General features: G+C 41.7%; 1 protein-coding gene across 2 annotated transcripts in view; it reads right to left on the bottom strand.

Annotated features, from left to right (window-relative positions):
• Positions 1-5580: 5580 nt before the first annotated feature.
• The window catches only part of FAM53A (family with sequence similarity 53 member A), a 70765-nt gene continuing 60439 nt past the window's right edge, over positions 5581-15906 (bottom strand). For both annotated transcript variants that reach the window (XM_050973591.1, XM_030239050.2), the window contains exon 5: positions 5581-6780. In XM_050973591.1, coding sequence (XP_050829548.1) covers positions 6457-6780 — 324 coding nt within the window. In that variant the 3' untranslated portion in view covers positions 5581-6456. The remainder of the gene's footprint in view (positions 6781-15906) is intronic.

Here is a 15906-nt window from a genome sequence, read left to right as displayed (position 1 = left end):
AGATCATCTTGTAATAGCCAGACAAATTCCAGAGTACATCCTTTGCTCCCTAGGCATGGACATTGCTTTCTTGGCAAGTAAAAAGCTATGAAGACATCTGCAAAACATGTCTCTTATTTCCTCTCTGGTGGATCCATTCTATCAGACAATAAACTCAGTAATCTTAGGCTGTATGCTTGCATAGAGACTGACTCTGATGAGGCCACACAGAATGACACAGAGTCATTTGGGCTGGAGGAAACCTCCAAGGTCATTGAATCCAACCTTCTGATCAACCACCCCCTTGTCAACTGGACCACAGCACTGACTGCCATGGTCAGTCATTTCTTGGACACCTCCTGGGACAGTGACTCTACCACCTCCTTGGGCAGTCTGTTCCAAGCCTTAACAACTCTTTTTGTGAATAAATTTTTCCTGATGTCTAAACTGAACGTCCCCTGGAGCAGCTTGAGGCTCTGTCCTCTCATCCTCTCACTGGTTGTCTGGGAGAAGAGGGTGGTCCCCACCTGGCTCTGACCGCCTCACAGGGAGTTGTAGAGTAACAAGGTCTCTCTTCAGCCTCTTTTTCTCCAGGCTTTTTCCTTCCAACTCCCTCAGCTCCTCCTCATAGGACTTACAAAGGTCATGACAATGCTGATGACCAAATCTGCACAATTAGCATATTTTCCTGTCTTGTTTCTGAAAACATAATGTTTTCAGAACTGTGCTAGAGGTAGATGAGCACTGAAAAACCCCTCAGAATTAGCAAACAGCAGAGTCAAGGCTGCCTACAGACTCACAGTTTGCTCTTGTTCACCTTTCTGCGTTATGCAAGATTGTCCATTCATGTAACAACGTGCTCCATTTTCCATGGGAACATATCTCAGTGCATGGAAGGAGCTTTGGGAGAACAAAGCAGAGCAGAGTCATTCAGCAAAATCACAAGCAAGGGCTACAGCAGTGACCTTTCCCTTGCTGTACCCACCTCACCATGAGCTCTGACACTTCCAGAAGCCTATTTAGACAGTGTCCCAAAGCCTCACCTGATACGGAGTAGCTGTGAGATGAAGCAAGGAAGAGAAAAGAAAAAAAAAAAAGGAAAAAACCCCAACAAACAAACAAAACAAAACAAGAAAAAAGAAACAACAACAAAAAAAGCCCCCCAATAAAACTAACAGAAAAATGTGGAGCTGGGGCAGCTGAACACCATCCCAGGCCATACCTGAGTCTCTGGGAGTGCAGCCTCACTCCACGCTGTTGCAGGGAGGAGTTCAGCCAAGTCTTTTTGGGAAAGTGGGACACAAGTTTTGAGCTGTCTACAGAATAGCCCTCACTTCAAATTCGCATCACTGCTCACATCACAAAAGCTTACCTGAATGAGGAGACCAAAGCTCTTCATCCAAACTGAGGCGTCATGAAAGATTTAAACTTATGGTTGGGGTTTTAAAGAGTTTAAGAAATGAAATGCTGCTCTAAGGAAGTTTTAAACTTGTTTCCATGGAGTTCATGCCATGCTTCCCTGGCTCAAAGCACTCACAGAGTAGATCTCAAAGACATTTTACAACAGCAAAAATCCATAAAAGCAGTACTGCTGATGGCTCCAAGAAGTGCAGATAGTGAAAGCAGCCTCATTTTCTCCTAGTAAATACCCAGCATTTCAGCATGCCAGTGACTATTGTGATGACCAGATGGTGGTGGGAGCAGTAAGTTGGATGATGCTAACTACACACAAACTCCAAAACAACTGATGTCCAAACCCATTTTGAAAACACACCTGATTGGGCTGCTCAGCATATGGCAGCAACGCTCAACTGAAACTGCATTTTGTGTCCTTTAAACAACTAACAAGCTCCACCAAGGGATCCAAGGATGAGCAGCCACAGTAAGCAGGGCCCCAGATCCCAACTATTTGATGCTTGTCTCTTTACAATGGTGATGAAAAGGGGCAGAGATGTGGTGGAAGTGTCAGCCTGCAGCTCCTGGACCATATCAAGCTAAGGGGAGCATGTGTCACACATGCCACCAGCGCAGCTGTGTCACCTCTTCTAATGACAATTCCTTGAAGGAAATATCCCAGGTGATCTGCTGAGCAGCACTGGATGATTGCTAATGAAAGGATGAGCCCTGCTGTGACAGCCCAATGTGCAAGCACACAGATCTAGACTCGGGTACTTTGGAAAATAAACAATGTGTCGTTTGCAAAATAAACACAATGAACAGATTGAGAAAATTTTTTCTGGCGTCTGCTGACCTCCACTGAGGGCTTTCCAACAAACCTGTGGATTTCCAGAGGAATGGCAGAGGCCATCTTTTCACCAACAGGTAAGCAGCAACTTCACCAGTGATTTGAAAGCAAAGGTAAATTCACTAGGCACCGCCCCTCAGAATGGATCTGCATACACAAAAAAAAGGTATTTATGTTTTTCTGAGAGATGATTTAGCCCAACTTTACACCACAGAGGCCTATATTCTAACAATGTCAGCACTGAGCAGGATCCACAGATCCCAGCTGCATGCATGAAAGCTCCTTCCTTTCTGCTCCAGGGTGTCTCCTTGCCACCTTATTTTCAGCTGCTCTTCCTCCAGCAGTTATTTACCTTGAAACATCAAGGCTTGCTTGGAGATGCAAGCTGCACAGATCCAGAAGAAAATGGGACAGGATCCAGAGCAAAAGGACTGTGGAAAGTCAGCTAGCCACGTCCCCTGCCCCAAAGCAAGCTGTAGCACAGCTATTGCTGCTGACAGATGCTTGCTCTTAACAGGTCTCCATTTGTGGAACAGCTACTACTGGCTCCCCACACATCTGTTCAGTGACTCCCTACCCTTTTTTTTAATATTTAGCCTTAGAAGAAACTACCACTCATCCTAGCTACAATTTAAGCCCCATTTACCACATGATTCCAAGACCAGTCCTTCCACTGCATCCTCACAAGTGCCTTTTCCCACATTTTCAAGGTATCAGTCACACTGCTCTCCACTGCCATTTCCTGCCCTATGTGCAGCGTCTCAGGTTGCACCTCTAAAGTACAGGATTATCTTGGATCTCACCAAATGCACTACCATTTGTGAACCCCAGTCTGAAGCTTTTCTAGCACCAGTAGGACCAGCTTTATCTGAAACAATGCTTACAAGCTGTCACAACTCTGAATTTGTGCAGCTGTTTTACCCTACCTAAATTTAGTGCCTTGCTAAAAAGGATCTTGTCTTTCCCCACCATCTCCTCCCTGCTGCAACCATTTCTACAAGATTATTTTGAATTCTAATGCTATCTTATCTTTCACATCTGTCCAGTTTCCTGTTGACTGTAGATTTAACGTGCATACTACTTTGTTATCCAGGTTGTAATAAAAATGAAAGATAAGTGACCTAGAGCAACTCCCTCAGCCCCACGCAACACAGCCTTCCGTTCTGACACTGGGTGCAAGATGGAAGGAAACCACTCCCAGAGCAGAGCTGCTTACAGCCCACTCTGCTGCTTCCAAGCATAATTCAGTCTCTGAAACCACTTTTCCTTCTTGCAAACCATCCTCTGCCCAACAGCCCCTACACCATACTATAAGCAAGAGCAAAGGGGCCATGTTCATCATCTGTGATTTTGTTTTAGAGCAGGACTTCTGATCTCATGGGGTGGATGCAAAGTCCAAGCCTGCCCCATCTGAAGGAAGTTTCAGCCAACAATTCCTTGTGCTGTTGGTTCTCATGGGGGATTACACTGGAATCTGCAGACAAAGTGCACAGACTCCTTCCAGCAGATTTCTTCATTTGCCAGTGTCACTGCACAGCTGTTCAGCTGCTTATTTTCCTGTCACCAACTAACACAAGCCTAAACTAGATAATTACTACTTCCTACTGTCATGAAATTCATTCTTCAGTATCCAAATCCACTCCTTTCTGTCTGCTTCCATGAAAGGGCTATTTAGAGTTTTAACAGCTGGCTTAGCAGGAGCCTGAGTCCTGTATTACCATGAGCAAATGTATCTGTAACTTCCCTTGGGAAACCCCTTCCTACTCTAAGGATGGGGTAGAAATGTGGCTTTGTGTTGACTGAAAACAGCACACCTACAAAAGCAATTCATCAACACCACAGGCAGGCTGTATTTCAAAGATAGAACAAATATTATCTGGTTGTCTACCCTTGCCTTTGCTTTATCACCGTCTTATTGATAGCTTCAGCTTTTGTTATTTTTTCATTGACAGTGCACATTTTCACCTCCTTCTTTCTGTGTCCTCTGAGGCATTTTCTTCTTTTACTTCTTCCAGAAGCTTGTCTTCCTTAGGGGAGGAAGAGCTAAATGGATTGCCACATTAGCTTTCTCATTCCATGCCATTACACTTTTAACTAGTGCTTTCAAATAGGTAGATTAGCTTTTAAGTGATCCCAGTTGTACCATTGGCCTTTGCTACAATCCTGCATTAAAGCTGATTCACTTTTACTTACCTCTATTGCTCAATTAAGGGTACTCAGAGAGGAAAAGCAGTTCTGCAGCCAGCAACTGCAGTCCAGGAGTGAGCTGGGCTGTTCCACTACCCACAGTGTCTCATCACCTCACTGCAGCATTTGCCCATCTACAGTGAGGGGAACTGGCTGTACCTCAGTCGCTGTTTCTGGAGGAAAAGAATCAAAAATAGTGATCCTCCATCACACAGGATTATTCCAATGGCTGTCTGTGCCAGCACCTGTCTGCTCTGTGCTGCCCCACAGCAAGCATCTGTAGGTGAGACATTCCCAACAGGAGCTTCTGAAGGAACTCAAGTCTTTGCTCCAACAGCAACTCCTTTATTTACTCATCTAGAAAAAGGAGTGATTTTCATCAACAGAGTGAGGCTTCACTGCTCTCACACAATATGCAGGAACACACCAAGAACCTGGCAAGTCTCTGCAGTGTTCTTGCACCTCACTGCACACACATGCCAGTAGCAATAGCACAGACCATTGCCACTTGCAGTAGGAGCCATAAAAGAAAAAAGCATCTCACTCAAATTTAAAATGTTTAGATTCTGAGTTACGTGCACTTGTTCAGTAATTAAGGGCCAATCCCTTCATGATCAAAGGATGACCCTAACCACATGGCTGGATCCTGTATCATACCTTGCCAAAGACTCTGGCACATCTCTCAAGACATTTTTTTCATATTTTAATCATATCCCATTAGCTGACTGGTTGCTATATTTTGGTTTTATGTTCCAGTAGGAGCTGGCTCATTTAAGCACACTAACATGATGGACTCAAAAGCCATTATTTGAGTTTCCTTTTCTCACCCCATTTAACTATTTTGAGATTCTTCCCCCCCTCCCCACCCCGCTTTTTTTTCAGCTACAATAAGGAAGTTCCTGATTGTAGCTGAAAAATATAAGTATGTGTTGCAGTAGTCTGCAATGAGTGCAGTATGACATTTGAGATGATTCCAGTGTATGTAATCATTGAGACACTTCTGGGATCCAGCATGAGTTATTTCACAGAGCTCCAGACAAACCTGACATCACTTTTGTTTCAGATGCCCAGAAATCTGCCCTTCCCCTCCACCAAATTCCACACATAAATACCCCATTACAGAATCTACCATATTTTTCCCCAGTAAAATCCACGAACAGACACACAAGTGCAAAGCAAAATGTCATTTTATTTAATTCAAGGACTATTTTCCTTCTAGTATTGCTGAAGGGATCACCTCCTGGGGAATTGATCATTACAAAGTCCCTGTCTAAAAGTTCAAGTGCTCTTGTTGTACATTCTTTTGAAACACAGAAAACATAATGACCAAGTAGGTGGGCAGCTACTTGCAGTTTTGGCCCACCTAAATTAGCATTGCTTCAGGCTAGAAAACAATTCAAGTAGTAAAATAATGAAAAATGTTAACCTTTAAGGTCACTACCATATTTTGATCAAAAAAGTCCTGAATGTATGAAAAGAACATTTGTACATGTTATGAAGTTGTTTTTTAACCAGACACCGTCAAAGATGGCAGTTAAATATTTTGGACCAGTTGTCAACCAGATATTTAAGAGTTCTATCTGAAGGTTTATTACCAATTTCATTATGCAATTCACTTTTCACATTAAGCTCTTTAACAAAAGCAACATAGACCCGCACCAGAATCACTGTAGACAGATTTAGTTTTATAGAATGCCCTTCTGAAAATTCGTTTCAAAATAGAGATGCTTTTTCTCCAGAACTGTAAAAGCCATAAAAATGCAAAATATTTGTTAGGAAATTTGTAATCAAAATTATTCCTTAATGTTCAAAATAACATTTAACATCCTACTTTTTTGTTGTTGTTGTTGTTATCATCCACACATTGACCAATAGACTAAACAGGTAACAATGGTTCACGTTTTTCCCCCACCTGAAACATTTCTTCTAACACAGCCCCAAAGATAGGCAATACAGAGATTCAGGGACATGGATTATGCATGGCAAAGGTAATCCTCTATCACTTAATTTAGAACAATTCTGATTCTAGCACACAACTTGGAGTCTCAGTTGTTTTCAATCTGCTCCAGGTCCAAGTCCCCACAGTCTAGAGGGAAGATTCCTTCTTCAGTGCTCTCACAATCGCTCGTGTCCTCGTCGCTTTCGCACACCGCGTCCGCTTTCTTATAATCCCTTGTTTTGAAGCCACCTTGGCATGACCCGTGGTGCCTCCCTTCATCCAGCTGCTCTTTCATCGGGCTGGAGCCAGGGGTGATGATGTTCATAAGATCATTTGAGTCACATGGGGATGATACAATTGTCTTCATTTGTGTGTCATCATCATCATCTTCATAGTCAAGGGAGCAAAGACTTTTGGAATTTTTTAAAGTCTGCAATTAAAAAAAAAAAAGAGAAACCATGACTATATTAAACATGACTGGACAGGAGGAACAGAATAAATTCTTGAAATTCTTGAATGGTTTGTGTGTATGTACTCAAGAGTGCCACGTGTTTAAAGTAATCCTTGAAATGAGAGGCATGAAGGAAGAGGAAGAATGGTATTTACTTACTACACAGTCAGGCTTTGCATGGATATTTTGCCTAGATTCCCATGTGTGAGAAAAACAGCCCCCTTTTTTATGCAGGAAGAGCCAAAAACCCTACCCTTGGTCAACTACATGAGGAAAGAGAGACACCCACCCAGTTTGCTGTATTGGATTTCTGGCAAATCCAGAGCAGAGCATTTGGTGACACCAGCATTTAGGTCAGACAGCTGCCTTGCAGCCTGGTCAACAATTAATTTCCCCTGCAGACAATGAGCCCTCAGGCGTCACCTCAGAGACTGCCAGGACAACTGGCACATTTGGGTAATCTCGAACAGAAGAAACCCAAGCCTCTACTGGGAGCATCTTGCTTAGTTAGTCTTCCAGCTGGGTACTGTCTGAACAAGAGCTCAGGAGCAATTCTGTTTAAATTCAAAGGATATTAAAACTAGAGGGGCACTCATCTTTATTTGTACAATGGCAAAAGAAAAGAAACACTCAATAAATGTGCTAGAGATAAAGGAAAAATGCCTAAGCTCCTCATGGAGCTGGTAAGGGTTCCTTGGCTAGAATCCAGGGAGAGCATTTAAGGAAAAACCAAATATACAGAGAGCAGAACTTCAACTTTAACAAGTGAGAAACTTCCAAATTGTGCCTCATACAAGCACCCAGTGAGAGGAAGGTGAAACAGCCAGGGCTCCTCTGAGAAGTGGTGCAAGACAGAATAATGTCACACTCATTTTCAGCCTCTCACTGGTTAAGTGACTCCAGCCTCACAGACAGCAATCATTGTATTACAAGGAGATCCACAGGGAACAGGACCAACTTTCACACCCATTTCGAGCTTCCTCCCCAGTTTGTCATTTCTTAAATATTTCATATTTGTTTATTTGAAATGGGAACATTGCAACATTCCTAGTATGCTGTATTCCAGATGCTCTTCCAGACAACAGTGTAATGGTTCCTACTCCACCAGTGCACACCAGCACCCACATCAGGGGGCTTAGCAGTATCTTTGGGTATTTTTTAAACAAAACTTCACAAATTCAGAAGAAATTTGAATTAGCCTTGTCTGTATACAGCTGGCTAAACAAGGAAAGCTCACCAGGGGGAGAGGATTAGCCTGATCCCTTTAGGCTGATGTTACATGTGGAACACCTTGGAGACAATCCCACTGCCATGCTGCAAGGTCACAGAGCTCCTTGGATATCCTACATCAAATCTACACTGAAAGTTCACTGGAAGGAAAGTTCAGGTAAAGGTAAAAAGCAGAGCACTCGAGGTTTGGAGCTCAGTCACAGCATAGGCAGGCTGAGGGTGGGATGGGATGGTGGCCCTCCATCAGGAAGGACTGCAGCAGCATTCCCTAAGCCTGCACCACATTTAACACACCAATGCAACACATTTCTCTGCTGATCAGAGGTTTGTTTTGCTCTTCCCTTGCTCAAACAGCTTCCATATCTCACAACACACATTAGATGGTTAGTTAACAAGTGATACATTTCTGGGCAGAAGGAGCTATAAGGAATAATCTAGCTTGTTTGAACAGACAAGACCTCATCTAGGAGCTGATTTATGTAATTCCAAGGCCTGCATCTGAAGATGAGCTCTCAGAAAAAAAAAACTACTGCTGGTCTTAGTTCTGTCAGGAGGATTTCAAAGTCTTTGTTAGCCATGGTCAAAGCCCATATCCAGTTTTGCATGTGACTAATAACAATAAGATAAATAACCTTGCATGATCAAAAAGTTTTCTATTTTCAAATTTCACTCCCCTGTGAAAACACCTTCAGTGTAATACACATTCCTGCTTTCAAAATGCTTCTATATAGCTCACTTACATTTTAGTCAAGTAGAAACATTTGAGAACATTTGAGTTTCTCTCTATGACTAACAGGTACAAATTTCTCTCCTATTTACTTAAAAGCAAACCAGTATATTTTTAAAGTAAAAAACATTAAAGTATATTTTAATCCTAAATCTATCTCACTGCTTTGAAAAACACAAGACATGTTCTATCTCCCTGTAGGAGACAATATTTTCAGTTCTTTAAACTTATAGTAGGAACTGGGAAGAAAATGAACCAAATTAAGAGAAGCTTTGAAAGTTCTGCTTTCAGTGTCTTAGAAAGGAATTCCTGAGTCCCCCTTCAAAATATCCTTTATTCAATTTACTGCTAGAAATTAATCCAACCACACAGCTGTCTTTCTAGAAGGTTTGTGTACATAAATGGAAAATTGCCTGTTAGCTGTACTGTGCTGAAACCACTTGAATGGGAACTTTTAGCTGGTTTCAACACAACAGCAAGTGCATTCAACTGGTTCTTTGTTCACCCACTTGTCACAACCTCACCAAACTAAAAATAGGTGGATTTATTATCTCACTGCACAATCCAGCTCCTTTCACAAAGCAAAAGGTAGAAATTGCAATGCATTCAGGCCCTCTGAACTGCAGCTTTCCATGTTACACTGGTACAGTACCACACCTTTCAAGAACAATTGTGCTCAGTGGGGAGCCTGCGAGTACATGCTCAATGGTCCTCATTTTATAAAGGATGCTGGACTAGCAAGACAAAAGAGTCCACAGTTGGCAATGGATAGAACTCAATCAGCTAGAAGTATTCTTTTGTGTGATGGGAAAAAAGGAAAAAAAAAAACCTCCGAGTTTTAAAAGAAGTGAGGCGATAAAATGTCTGAATATTAAGGAAAAAACCCCAACTTTGTACCAAAAACAATGGTGGAGAAGGAAATAAAAGAAATCTCTCTAGACCCTTGCCATACAAAGCAAACAAGAAAGGCCCAGAGCAGCTTGAAAGGAAGCTAATGTCTGTACTCTTTATTAAACCTTCACTTCAGAAACCCATGATACATCACTTTCCAAATATAAGAAGCAATAAAAAGGTTGTTTTTGTTTTACTAACAAAACTAGAGCATTTGCTACAGTAGTCAAGGGAAAAAATAAGACATTTATGTGCATGAAAACCTAGTGTATAATGGGAGCAGCAGTTCTCATGCTTCTCCCCCAAGCCCCCATCATCCTCCAAGTCCACCCCTCAGCTTTGAGTGGGGGTGAAGATCCAGCTGCTCTGAAGAGGTGCAGCTGCAGCAGCTGGCACACACTGAGGAGCAGAGGAAGCCTGAAACCACCACGAGCCCTCAGCCCATCCTATTGCTTTCTCAGCACCAGTTATCACTGATGGGCTGCTCCCTGAAGGCACAGGCTTAGGCAGAGGGGGAATTCATCAGACTCATCAGACTGGTTATTTGGTTTGGTTCCTGTCCCATTCTGAGACTTCTGCCTGCAATGGCACAGGAGATGCTGCTTTAAGACTGGCACACAGGATTTCTTGACTGTTGAGGTCTCTCTACCAGTAATATGAAACATGGATGGTGCAGTGGTCCTCATGATGAGGAGATTCTGGCATTTCCTGGAGTATCAGGATCTAGTCCAAGAGCAAAACACTGAAGTAGCAGAAGCCAAGCATGGAGCAACATGTGGCTTTTTTGTTCCTTCCCTATATCTAGCCAGCTGATGGAGATGGGGCAAGTTAGATGGGCTGCACTTCTCCCTTTCAGAGCTTCATGGGTCCTTACTTCACTTCCTGGAATTAGGTTTCCTGTAGATTAGTGAGACTGGCTCAAAAACCCTTTTGCTGATGGTAACCCACAGTTAAACTTAGATCAGAAGCACCACAAACAGCACAATGCCTTTGTGTCTCAGACCAACCCGTCCCCAAAGAGGTCACAGCTGAGTCTCAGCAACAACAAAACCCAACCATGGTACAAATTCATTTTTTGGAGAGATTCCATTCAGTGAAGCTAAGGGGGAGGCTTAAGGAAGGACTTTGTAAGAATTGACACAAAAGCCTGGTGCAGAGCAGGTCAATCACATAGAACAAGCCATCACCCGGCTGACATCACAGCCAACCACACACAGATGTGCAGGGTGTCCCTCCCTCCTGTAAACTGAATTTTCACTTCAAGCACCTAATTACATTAGTACTTCCACCTGTAACAATTTAAGTTGGAGATATATAGTGTCTACTGCAAACAATTAGAAATGTGAAATTGTTGAACAGATTAAAAAAATATCCCATCACAGTCCTAATCCCTGCATCTTCTACTATGCATGAAGTGAAAAACAGTAAAAATGCTGTGTTGATGTAACAAACTAATAATCTTTCTGTAGAGTAAATCTCTTGACATTTGACTCTGACTTTTCTGTCTTGAATTGCACTGAACATTTTGTGAACACTCCAGTGTCTGCAAATAACCTTTGCTTTCAAGAAACTTGCAGCTGAGTAGAAATGCTGCTTCACTGGTACAAAGTGGTGCTGACAGGAGGAAAACAATATAGTATTCTCCCTCATGTTACATGCTTGAGGCTTGCTTATGCACTAGAAGTTAAACCCATAAGTGGGAAAGAATATCTCTCTGTTCAAACAAGAAATTAAAAGGCATAGAAATAAATTAGATTTTAATAATTCAAGTGTCTAGGAAAACATTTCAGGTCCAAAACCACTACAAATTTTAAAGTTACGTATTTGAAGTAAATCAAAAGACCCCTAATTAATTTTCTTGCAAAATAAGGGTTAAAAAAAAGCAGTGAACAAAACCATTTCTTATGTACTTATTTACATATTATGTGGAAACCATCAAATCCCAAGAAAATTCCTGACACCTCCATGGGCAAAATCAAGTCTCTGTTAAATTGATTTGGGAACCAAAGATGCTGTTTCTTTTTTTAACTCTGCAGTTATCCCTCATTTTCCTGGAAATTTGACATGTACTTTTATATATTAAAAAGGCAATGTTTGTGTCATCATCTATAGCTAGTAATCAGAAAGAAACTGGAATACTGGATATGAATGAGAAAGAGCAAACAGCCTCTAACATTCTGCCATGTAATTAGACACTGAACTATAATACCCATTTCTTCCAGCAGAGGAAGAATTACTGCTGCAATTCTTGTAGTCAAATAAGGTAAAACTCTATTTGCAATGCCAAAGACCCAGTTAAAACTCAGTACAAGCTGACAGCAATACACAGCAATATGGCTGTGACTTCAAATGACAACTGTTCAGGGCTTTGTCTCTTCTGCATCTTCAAAGATTATTTCCTTTTTTTTTTAGGTGTAGGTGCCCAGGGAGGGAAGGAAACTGCCATCAACTCATTTCACATCAGATGCTAAACAGCATCATGATGTAACAGGCTTTCATCTCCCACTAGCCAGACTGTTCTCAATTTAAGTGTGCAGTTTTCTGGTGTAGTCTACCATGAAAGTTGATCTATTTATTGGCCTAGATATTTATGCTCATGTTCTAAATTGTGCCACAGTATCCTTATGAGTTTTGTTTATCAGCTGCAAGAACCTGTGATTTAATTTGGCTTTCTATTTAGTGCTATTAGTTGAAAAAAATAGTATGTCCTAAAGAAATATATAAGTGAAATGCTGAATTTACCTAATTATGCTCAGATATGCCAGAATACAAGGCTGCTCATTGTGTAAACTGAGAGAAACCACTGGAACAGTTAAAGTCTCCAAGTGAAAAATGATAAAATGCACAAAGCCTGGGGGGCAGGAGGGGAAATTGGGGTCCAATTCCCTGACTGAACATCACTGCACCTACACAGGGTCACCAGCACTGGTGAGGGGATCTCAGAACTCAGGTACTGCAGCCCTCAGAGCTGTAAAGCAGTCTACTCACCTAGCCAGGAAACTTGTAGGGCCCAGTTAACATCACTGCTATTCCACCACAATCCAAACAGCCAAGCTGGAGGCATGGCAGATCCCAAATACCTCAGGGATTACCAACAGCATGGATTGAGTTCAACCCAAATACCTACTGCCCCCTGCCCCAAACTCAGACTCAGAAATCATCCATCATGGGCACTGCACATACAATAGTAAATTTCACACTCAAACTAAATATCCCCTCCAACAAAGCATCTTTTCCTTTTAGTGGTTTACAAAGATGATCTGAACAACTGAGAGCACCCCCAGCCCCCCTCAGAGCTATCAGCTCACCCCTCTCATGGCTTCCATGCACTCAGGGAAGTCCCAACATTCAGTAACAGAAGAAACTAAGGAATTTCAGCAGAATAAAGAAAAGTTTGTCAGCCTAAAATTGTTTACAAAATTACAGTAGTGATTTGGCTGCTTAAATTCGGTTTTTAGTTATTCCTTTAAAAATTAAATTTTGGTCTGATGGGGCAATTTAGTGCAAGAGACTCAGTGCTGGGGTTCAGCAGCTTCTACAAGTTCAGGACCATTCATCTCAGGGGTTAACTTTTGTTTGCTTTTGAAGAAAAATTGAAAGCTAAGCAAGTTAATGCAGTACTTAATGTAATACAGTCAAGAATATGATTTAACACTAGTGCTAACATGGAGAGGGTGAACATATATAGAAATTTTCCCTTTTATAAAGCCCAAACCAACATTAAACCACATTTTTAAAAGTTTACAGTATGGAATTTTAATCAAGATGTTAGATCTTCTAATTCAGTGGATTTGTGAACTGCAACCTTTTACCTTCCCTGTCTAAGTATAAATCATGCAAGCTTTTATTGTAAGAATGTGGAATTGCACTCTACAAACATCAGGCCTACCTATTTCACCTGCATGTAATTAAGCAGGGAAAGTTTCAGCCATTCTTAGGACCAGTCCAGCAGGCACCTACAGATGCTGTGAATTATGCCATTAGCTACAACACAGGGGGCTCACACAGAGGATTTGACTCTTCTGAAGTGACCAATAATCAATACAGTGCCAAAGTGGAACACAGGGGCATTGTGTTCAGCTGCATAATACAGCACAAGGCTTGGGCCAGGGAGGAGGAGGTTTAAGCCAAATAGGACAATTCCTGGATACAGCAGCAGTGTTCATCTGAAATGCACCCATGCATTAAAACAGAGCTTTCTTCAAAGGCAAAGAAGCACCACAGGGATAAAAAGTTATTCCAAAGGGCACTGAAAGAGCAGGGAAAAGGCCTGGATGATGGGTTCTTGCTCTGGTCTTGCTTCAGCAACAGCTGCAGTCAGGGGTCTCTGCAGTACCACAAATTCTTCTGCCTTAAGGTAAAGCACTGTCTTTGCACACCTTTATCCAGATTTTTAGTACTTGCTGCTTGACCCTAAGCACATCTCCTATTATACATAGTGAATTTATTTACCTTTGTGGACAGACTGAAGAGCTGGACAATATGGAATTGGGCCTCTTACTGTGCTTGAGCTGCATAAGCTCAAGAGGCTTTGGTCTGGCAAATCCAATCAGCCAACAGCACTAATGAGCAATGGTGTGATGAACAAACAGCTGCACCGCTTGTGTGCATACAGGGATGATAAACACATCTGGTTTTGTAGGAGAAGGACACAGAGGGAAACAATGGAAGCACATGCTCTCTCCCAGCAGAAGTGATTCATGCTTTGCCAGAGTTGTTCCCTCTTTTCCTATTTAAGAACTATTACCTTTCCTTTCAGAAAGAAAACAGGCTGCACAAGCAAGAAACAAACTGTGTATTACCATCTTCTGTAGTAATTTGATAAAATAACTTTTCTATGAAGACTTAGTTAAACCAAATCTAATTAATACAGATGAAAGACGCATCTATTTTTCCACATTTTAGACTGGGAAATAAGAAGGCATGCACACATCATTAACATGAGCTACACACACATCCCCAAACAGAAACACAGGCACAAAAGGAGCAGCGCAAGAAAACTGCTTAACAAGACTATGATTGCTTGCAGTACCATCTCTCAGTGTTCAGCATTCAGAGTCCAAAAACAAAGACCACCCTGGGTAGTCAAAGCCTTCTGATGTATTATTCCTCTGACAGAAGAATTAACAGACTACAATCAGCTCTCAAACAACATAAACAAAAACGTTACCTCCAACCCCAGGAGTTGTAATAAGTTTTTCAGTTTCTAACTAGGCACATTTAGACAAGAAGAGAAAAAGCTCTACCTGTGCTTCCACAAAACTCCAAATAAAAAGTGATATTTCAAAGTTTGCTTTGCCATGCCAAACTCTGCTCTCAAGTAACAAGGTTTAAGTTGACTGATTATGCACTGGAGTAACACAGGACAGGATTTGACCCTTGTGGCTTCAAAACATGACCATATTGGCTTCATTTCCTGCCATTTATGTGTCATCTATTTTTATAGAGAAGTTCTATTCCTGAGAAGTTTAGCCAAGGTCTTATTCCTTCATGACTTTGCTATGAGCTGCAAACAATTACTTTAACAACTGAATCACATATGCACTGACTGCTGCAGTGTACATCCATGTACCAACTTCTCTTCAAATTCCTCCATGTTCTCTTTCCATTTCATTTTTCTCCTCAGGTCAATATTAAGTTGATGTGATGGGTCAAACTTAAAAGAAATTAGAGAAGTAAACCCCAAATCCTGATTGCAATGCTGCCCTCATTAGTTACTGACAGATGTCAGACTCACCTATATTATTGCGTTATGCTGGAACTCCATCATAACTAGCATTTTAAGGGATTCCATAATTGGGCCATAAAGTTCACTTCTGCCAGGGGAGGGGGATGGGGGAAAAAAGGGAAAACTACCCCATCAGCTTGGGAACAGTTCCCCCCCTTCTTCAAACCAATTTTCCACTACAGACATACTTGTCCAAAACAAAGCCCTAAGATCTTGCCATGCAAGTGCACAGAGGGACACACAGGCACAGACACACAGACAAAGCACAAGTGCTGCTATGAATCTTTTGCTCAGCTCAATGCAAAACCCACAATTGAACAGTAAATTCTTCCAGGAGTATTAATTCAAACTGTAGGGGCACCTTTACCACTAATTATTTCCAGGGACAAGTTAAATTGAACACAATGAGTTTAAGAATTAGTACCAGAGACTGAAGGTGAATGGTGCAAGGACTGCATTTTTCTAGCTCAGTATCTGATTTTGGACTATTTGAACTTTTTTGAAATAATATGGTTCAGGAAGTGATCTT

The sequence above is a fragment of the Serinus canaria genome, chromosome 4, assembly GCF_022539315.1.
Source record: "Serinus canaria isolate serCan28SL12 chromosome 4, serCan2020, whole genome shotgun sequence".
NCBI classification, from domain to species: Eukaryota; Metazoa; Chordata; class Aves; order Passeriformes; family Fringillidae; genus Serinus; species Serinus canaria.
The sequence above is the reverse complement of the archived record's forward strand: the minus strand, read 5'-3'. Positions and strand labels throughout refer to the sequence as shown.